The sequence below is a fragment of the Corythoichthys intestinalis genome, chromosome 2 (genome assembly GCF_030265065.1).
Source record: "Corythoichthys intestinalis isolate RoL2023-P3 chromosome 2, ASM3026506v1, whole genome shotgun sequence".
Lineage (NCBI taxonomy): Eukaryota > Metazoa > Chordata > Actinopteri > Syngnathiformes > Syngnathidae > Corythoichthys > Corythoichthys intestinalis.
In genome coordinates, this window is record NC_080396.1 from 9,512,848 (window position 1) to 9,521,551 (window position 8,704).

General features: G+C 36.6%; 1 protein-coding gene across 1 annotated transcript in view; it reads right to left on the reverse strand.

Moving 5' to 3' along the window:
* The window catches only part of LOC130912163 (heparan-sulfate 6-O-sulfotransferase 3-B-like), a 48,988-nt gene extending 42,495 nt beyond the window's left edge, over positions 1–6,493 (reverse strand). Inside the window, exon 1 of the mRNA XM_057830039.1 lies at positions 5,672–6,493. Coding sequence (XP_057686022.1) covers positions 5,672–6,204 — 533 coding nt within the window. The 5' untranslated portion in view covers positions 6,205–6,493. The remainder of the gene's footprint in view (positions 1–5,671) is intronic.
* Between the last annotated feature and the right edge of the window lie 2,211 nt (positions 6,494–8,704).

Consider the following 8,704-nt stretch of genomic DNA (forward strand, 5'->3'; position numbering starts at 1 on the left):
ATCAAATTTTTGAATTTGAAGTACATTTTTGTTCACTTTTCACACTACTTTCTGTAGGTGACAAAACTTTTGTCTTGCCAAAATTTGATCTTTATGTCTTCATTAAATGATAAATCTTTTTTCTGTGAAACAAATCTATTTTTGTGCATTCAACATCGTTTGGGAGGGTCTTAGCTTTCATATGAGCCATTTCTGAAACCAATTGAATAATTAAAAGTCAGGTTATTAGCAATTGTTTCTGCAAAATGGATAAGCCACAAGACTTTTGTCAGGGACTGTATATTTTGGATTGGAGAAATTCTATACAGGACTTGAATTGCAGTAATAACAGTTATAGGTCATCCTACAGTAAAACAGTAAAACCTTGCCTTTTTTTATGTTCAGTACATATGTTATGTTATACGACAGAAAAAAAGGTGGGGTTTTTTTCTGTTTGTTTTTTGGGGATGAATGGGCCATATTTTAAAACCTCATAGATAACTACATCACCAACACATAGAAATCAAGCAAATACGTTAAGCGCAGTGGCTCCACCAGGGGATCAATTTTTGACGAGGGTAAATACATTGGCACGATACCGCCGGGAGTACTAAATTCAATGGACGACGATCTTGGCGAAAAGTATAGCTGTCCTAAGCAGCCTGATTTAGAATTCCCCCCAAGAATGATGGGAACAAAAAAAAAAACTAATTTTCAATTTTTTTTTTTTTTTTTTTTTTAAATAAAGGGACTTCCACTCTGAAACCAATGCGTTGCATTATTGTAATGCACTTAATGCAAACAAAGATCCAAATGAGGGTCAACTAGCTTGACTTTGTTTTTCTTTGTGGAGGCTGGCCTGACTGCAGTAGTTTTGCATATTAGTATGTCCACACAGTTTAATGTTATGCTAACTCTGATGCTAGTCAGACTTTCTTTAGTAAAATTAGTGGTGTGTCCCCCACTTCCGAAACATTGACGCATTTTTACATTAGCGGCCAGCAAGCTGGCCACTGCTGCTCGCCGAAAAAACACTTCAAATATCCCTCGTTTTCGAAGGGAGTGGAGGAGGCAGGTTGTGTCAAGTCCAGGAGTGGGTAGTAACGCGTTATATTTACTCAGTTACATTTACTTGACTAACTTCTTCTCGAAAAATGTCATTGTTAGAGTAGTTTTACCAAACAATACTTTTTACTTGAGTAAGTTTGTAAAGAAACACTACTCTTACTCCACTACTTTGGCCTACACTAGAGTCGTTACATTTTTCGTCTTCATTCTACATATTGACTTTATTATTGCCAGAGATGCCAACAGTGGCCATCTCAGTTTCACCAGTGAGATGTCGAAACAAGCACATGACTCCATTATACCAATCAGAGTTAACAATGTATTTTTCTCCACTAGAGGGCACTCGCGCTCTTTATTTCATATTGTTGTTCTGGTCTGAATTGGAGGATTTTTTTGTCATTATTTTGGCTTAATATGGTCATGTAATAGCTTATAATAATAATAATATAATATAGTAATAATAACAGTTCATATCAATCAAATTGTGCTGAGGAAAAAAATATACCAAAACAAACATTGTAAGCAGTTACTCACAATGTTACTCATTATCTGAGTCTTTAAAAAAGACCCAGGTAGTGTTATTCTGTTTTTTTTTTTTTTTTGAATGGGATTTCTTCGGCACGCCGCACAGCACGACCCGCTTGAGGGTCAAGTATCGACACGTCCGGAATTTTTGCGCGCCCCAGGGAATTTTTCAAACGGCTCCGAAAAATATCCGTTGCTCCGAAAACGGCAATTTTCCGAAAAAAGAAAAAAAAAAAAAATCAATTTTCAAAATGTATGTAGTCCTACAATTTTTGACCACATTACATAATTTAGGTATCACAAAATCCAGGATGGTGAGGGGCATAAAAGCTGTATACAGAATTTGGAAAAATTTTATGGTTCCCCAGAAATTTGACAAAAACTTGCCAATTCATTTTTAATGAGAAAAAAAAAAGTTTCAAAATGTATCTAGTCCAACAATTTTTGACCAAATCACACAATCTGGCCATTAAAAATTTCAGGACGGTGAGGGGCATAAATGTTATACACAGAATTATTCCCCGGAAATTTGCCAAAAACTTCTGTTTCCATTCATTTTTAATGGGAAATGTCCCATTCACTTTCAATGGGATTTCCAAAAGAATTTACATTGCATTGTTGCCATTGACGGCCATGTATATCAAATCTATTAATGCTAATGTACTTGGATTCCATTGACGCATCTGTAAGTCGATGTCACTGACGGCCATGGACGTCAAATTTTTTTCCTGTTCATTTTCAATGGGTAAAAAAAAATGTCCCCAAATCAACAGGGAATGACCAGATATCAACAGGACGTGTCCCCCAAATGTCCCCAAAATCACTGACGCTTATGGAGGGTGCTGCCATTGACGTCCATGGACGTCCAAATTGTTTCCCATTCATTTTCAATGACATTTAATCATGTTTTTTCATTCTATTGATGCTAATGTACTTGGATTCCATTGACGCCTCTGTAAGTCGATACCATTGACGTCCATGGACGTCCAAAAATCTTCCCTTTCATTATCAAAGAAAAAAAAAAATCCCCAGATAAACAGGAAATGACCAGATATCAATACGGAGTGTCTCACAAATGTCCCCGATTCCATTGACGCTTATGGAGGGTGCTGCCATTGACGTCCATGGACGTCCAAATTTTTTCCCATTCATTTTCAATGGCAAAAACAAAAAATGTCCCCAAATCAACAGGATGTGACCTGATATTGTCCCTGAAATGTCCCCAAGCCAACCTGGCGGGGTTAAGATCTGTATCACCATAGAGCAAAGATCCAGAGTAATTTCTCCAGAAATTGCAGTTTCTAGTTACTTGAGTATTATTTTCAACGAACACTTTTTTTTACTTGTACTTGAATAATTTTTTTGGATGACTACTTTTGCTTGAGTAATATTATTTAGAAGCAACACTACTCTTCCTGTGAATTTTTTGGCTACTCTACCCACCTCTAGTCAAGTAATCAGCCAATCAAATGTGCGTTTGGGGGGCAGGGGGTGGACCATTCAGCAAATGAAAAGGGATAAATGTAAGTCTGAACATAATGAAAATAATTCACTTACTAATGGTAGGGTCTGTTCTATCATTACAACCAGGGGTGAAAGTGGCTAGAATTTCTTGCCAGAACTCCCCAACGTGAAGTTCGCCACGGAGCCAGAAATTTTATTTATTTATTTAATTTATTTTAGTTTCATTTTTTGGGGGGGTCAAACCTCCTAAAACTACTGAAATGCAAAGAAACTGTTTTTGGTACGGTTATTTCTATAACACATACAAAAACTGATTTTCATTCAAAATTGTATTTTTAAAATGATTTGCAAAATAAAAGGTAACCAAAACAGCAGTAACCCCAACCTCCATCTCCAAATTTTTATTTTCCCTCATTTCCTCACATACCAAATCTCTATTTTAACTACTTAAGAACATATGATGTATCTTAAAATTGAAGTTAATGTGAACATTTACTTTTGCTTTCTTTTTTTTAAAATAATAAATATTGAAGTAACATACATTCAGAAAAATAAGTACAAATGACTTATATTATGCGGAGTGAAATGGAATATATTTTGAAAATCGCACAAACATTGACTTTTTTTTTTAAAACATAAGGAAATGAATAAGTAGCCTAACATAAATGAACAAATATAAGTCCAAAGTGCACATCGACAGTATGATGTTCTAAACCTACCCATATGAGCAAATAAAACTAAATATGATAAATAAGCCACCTTAACTCTTTCCTTGCTCTTAAAGATTTGATCCATTTTCTGTCGCATTGCCCTTTTTTTTTTTTTTTTTTTTTTTTTAATTGCTGTTTCAGAAAACATGCACATTTGAACCAATCACAGCTAACTATTTCTGCTGATCACATGTCATTATGTCAGCCAATTGAACGGATAAATGAGTCCAGGCATTTTGCTTTGCATTCGCACATTGACATGACTCATCATCGTCAGACTCAGATAACTGCAGCAGATGGGGAAACCTCCATTCCGTCCGTGGAATAAAATGAATAATAAATATGGGTGGAAACGGATTACGCTACACAAGCTCTTTATTATGCTAGTTGTTAACACTTGTGTATGTCAATCTGATGTTGGTAGATTGTTTTCTTCTTGGAGATGAAATGCATGTGTGGCAGCTTAGCCTTTTTTTATTTTTACATTTGCCGTCATATTTTTGGAATCACCCCTGGTTGTAAGCGGGGGTGAAAGTGGGACAGAACAGTCAGGAACGCAGTTCCGGTATAAGATTCAGGGCAGGGACGCAGTTCCGGTATAAGATTCAGGGCCGGAATGCTGTTCCGGTACATGGTGCTTTGATTCCAAAAATATGACGGCAACTGTCAAAACGTTATGTAAAAAAAAAAAAAAAAACTTATGTAAAAAAACAAAACAAAAAATGCTAAGCTGCCACACATGCATTTCAACTCTAAGAATAAAACAATCTACCAACATCAGATTTACATACCCACGTGTTAACAACAAGCATAATCAAGTGCTTGTGTAGCGTAATCCGTTTTCACTGATATTTATTTTATTTCACGGACGGCATGGAGGTTTCCCTAGCTGCTGCAGTTATTTGAGTCTGATGATGATGAGTCACGTCAATGCGCCAATGCACGCAGCAATTGGCTGACATACTGACATGTGATCAGCAAAGATAGTTAGCTCTGATTGGTTCAATTGTGCATGTTTTCTGGAATAGCAACAAAACAGAAAAAAGTTTGTTGAATTGATGCGACAAAAAAAGGGAAATGCAACAGAAAATGGATCAAATCTTTAAGAGCAAGGAAAGAGTTGAGGAGGCTTATTTATCATATTTAGTTTTATTTGCTCTTATGGGGAGGTTCAGAACATCTTAGCTGACAATGTGCACTTTGGACTTATATTTGTTCATTTATGTTAGGCTACTTAGTCATTTCCTAATGATTTAAAAAAATCAATGCACGATCTTCAAAATATATTCCATTTCACTCAGCTTAATATAAGTCATTTGTATTTTTCTGAATTACTTATATTTGTATTATTTAAAAAAATAATAAATAAAGCAAAAGTGTTTGCATTGACTTCAATTTTAATATGCATCATATGTTCTTAGTTAAAATTGAGATTTGGCATTTAGTATGTGAGGAAATGAGGGAAAATAAAAATTACGATATGGAGCTTGGTGTTATTGCTGTTTTTGTTAACTTTTTTGCAAATCATTGAAAAAATACAATTTTGAATGAAAATCAGTTTTTGTATGTGTTATAGAAATAATTGTGCCAAAACAGTTTTCTTTGCATTTCAGTAGTTTCAGTAGGTCCCCCCCCCCCACACCCCTAATAAATAAATAAATAACAATTTCTGGCTTCGTGGCGACCTTCACGTCAGGGAGTTCCTGCAAGAAATTCTAGAAACGTTCAGCCCTGCTTACAACATATGGGAACACAATCTAAATGGCCTTTATGACTGAACTCATATAATGCTAATAAGGTTGCTTAAAATTTGGTGGGGACAATTCGAGGGTCCTGAAAAGCTGGTAGTGTTACGTCCCTACCGTCCCTATGCAAACCTACGCCCTTGCCCACCTCTAGTATCCAGTGAAATCGGCACATCTCACCTTTTTCTCTTTCGTGAACTCTTTTTATCCCGCTTGTTCATCACCACTGGGACGCAGCTAGTTAGCTCCGTCCAGTCTGCGTGCAAGCCGCAACTCCAACCAGTGGAGAAGCGTGAGAAGAGCCACGACTCGCTTTTCCCGGGCCGGTGACACGTGCATTTCCTCTGGCCGGGCGTGCATTCGCAGGGCTGCTCCAGCTGGATGTTCTTCACCAGGTGTCGCCCGAACGTGGTTCCTCCGGTCTTTTGGATGTGCAGGAACGCCATCACGTCATCTCCTCGGATGTCAAAGTCCACGTGCCTGTCCAGGTCGCGCTCCGTGAAGTTAAATCTGAACGGGGTCTTGGCGGCGAGGTCCTCCTCCGGCTGCTCTCCGGTGTGGAGGATGGATGGATACTGTTCGAAAAGGCGACTCTCTTCACGTCGAAAGTAGCAGGTGTTACTCTCCGCGGGACACACGTACTGGTAGCCGATCATGAAGCAGAGCACGGCCGCGATGGGGATGAAGATGAGTCGACTGAACTTCTCCTCCATGGTGGAACTGTCACTCCTCGGACACAAGCGAGACGTAATCCTCCTCCCGAGCGTCTGGCATGCTGGGCGGTCACGTTAGCAGAAGTCCCGCCAGCAGGTGAGCGATGCCGACACTCGCGCAGCTTCGCTGGTGAAACTTGACGGTGTCACGTTGAGAAGAAATTTCACGTACATTGCTCTCTTTACGTCCACTTCATCAATTTAAGTATTTCATGCGCTCATCTGCGTGACGTTTGTGTGCGACTGCGCTCGCAAGTACTGACGAAAATGGAATATGCACATGTATTAGTACTGTCACAGAAAGTGTGAGCCGGTAAAGCGGAAGTGGGTCAGTACAAGCATCCGATTGGAAATAATTTCAAAGTAAAATCCGTAAGTGAAACCATTTCATGATTGTTTTCGCATTTAAGAGACACTGCAGCATTGGAGTGCTCTCATTTAGCATTGATTTGCAAATATGGTTCTAATAACCATATTACAGTAAATGCTCTAATCAGCCCGTTCAGGGTTAATTTCATTATTTATTGTGATTAAAAAAAAATATATATATATATATATATATATATACATTAGGGCTGTCAAAATTATCGCGTTAACGGGCGGTAATTCATTTTTTAAATTACTCACGTTAAAATATTTGACGCAATTGACGCACAAATGCCCCGCTCAAACAGATTAAAATGACAGCACAGTGAAATCTGTACTTGTTGTGTTTTTCGGAGTTTTGTCGCCCTCTGCTGGCGCTTGGGTGCGACTGATTTTATAGGCTTCAGCACCCATGAGCATTGTGTAAGTAATTATTGACATCAACAATGGCGGGCTACTAGTTTATTTTTTGATTGGAAATTTTACAAATTTTATTAAAACGAAAACATTAAGAGGGGTTTTAATATAACATTTCTATAACTTTTACTAACATTTTTCTTTTAAGAACTACAAGTCTTTCCATCCATGGATCGCTTTAACAGAATGTTAATAATGGTAATGCCATCTTGTTGATTTATTGTTATAATAAACAAATACAGTACTTATGTACCGTATGTTGAATGTATATATCCATCTTGTGTCTTATGTTTCCATTCCAACAATAATTTACAGAAAAATATGGCATATTTTATAGATGGTTTGAATTGCGATTAATTGCGATTAATTACGATTAATTAATTTTTAAGCTGTAATTAACTCAATTAAAAATTTTAATCGTTTGACAGCCCTAATATATATATATATATATATATATATATATATATATATATATATATATATATATACGGGCTGTCAAAATTATCGCGTTAACGGGCGGTAATTCATTTTTTAAATTAATCACGTTAAAATTTTTGACGCAATTTACGCACATGTCCCGCTCAGACAGATTTAAATGTCAGTAGAGTGAAATGCCCACTTGTTAATTGTGTTTTATGGAGTTTTGCCGCCCTCTGCTGGCGCTTGGGTGCGACTGATTTTATAGGCTTCAGCACCCATGAGCATTGTGTAAGTAATTATTGACATCAACAATGGCGGGCTACTAGTTTATTTTTTGATTGAAAAATCTTTTTAATTTGTTCGTTTCACCCTGAAAACCCCCGCTTACAGACGTCGCGCAACCGCTTTTGTTACAACCCTGCCATAAAACGAAGGTAATTAATGATATTTATTATTCAAAATGTCCGTCGTTTTTCGCTTAGAATCATTAATTGATGTCTCATTTTTTGTTTAAAAAAAAAAAAAAACTTTAAAAAATTATTCCATCACATATTTTAAACTTTTAAACAAATTATGTCACAATGAAAAAAATGGCGTCTGTAAAAAATTCACGGATATCTACCTCATAACTATCGCTTAATTGTATTTTTTTTTTTTTTTTTATGTTACTGTCGCATTTTCTCCGATATGTTAGATGATAAATAATCAATCCAAACAAAGAAAATTTGAAGAAGAAGAAAAATGTTTAAAAGGTAAATATCTGGAAAAAAAAAATCTCAACCACTCCTTCATGTCTGCGATTTCTGCATCGCGACCCTTGTTATATGACCATGTTTCACCCATAAAATCCCCCAAAAATCCAGCTCTGGCCATTCACAGCTGTGTCTTGACACTCATTGATACATGCTACATGCAGTTTTTGGATCGAAATAAGGTAAGTACGCGATAATATCTCGTTAAAGTCGGGGCGTCTTTAATTCTGCTCTCGCATGCTCTCACCTCCAGATAGGGTTTTGCTCTTTAAATGTTTTTTTTTTTTTTTTTTTTTTTTTAAGAAAATGCCCTCCTGTTCAAAATATTTCATCCCCCAGAAAATTGAGATTTTAAGCTTTCCAATGATGTATCACACATGAATATCGGACAATTTTGAAAGTTGGCCAAATTGAGGGTCTCAGAGCGGAACTTCAAGTCACCTGAGTGTTTTCCGCCATATATTTCTTTTAAAAAAAAAAAAAAAAAAAAAAAAAAACGACTTTAAAAAATTATTCCATCACATATTTTAAACTTTTTAAAAAAT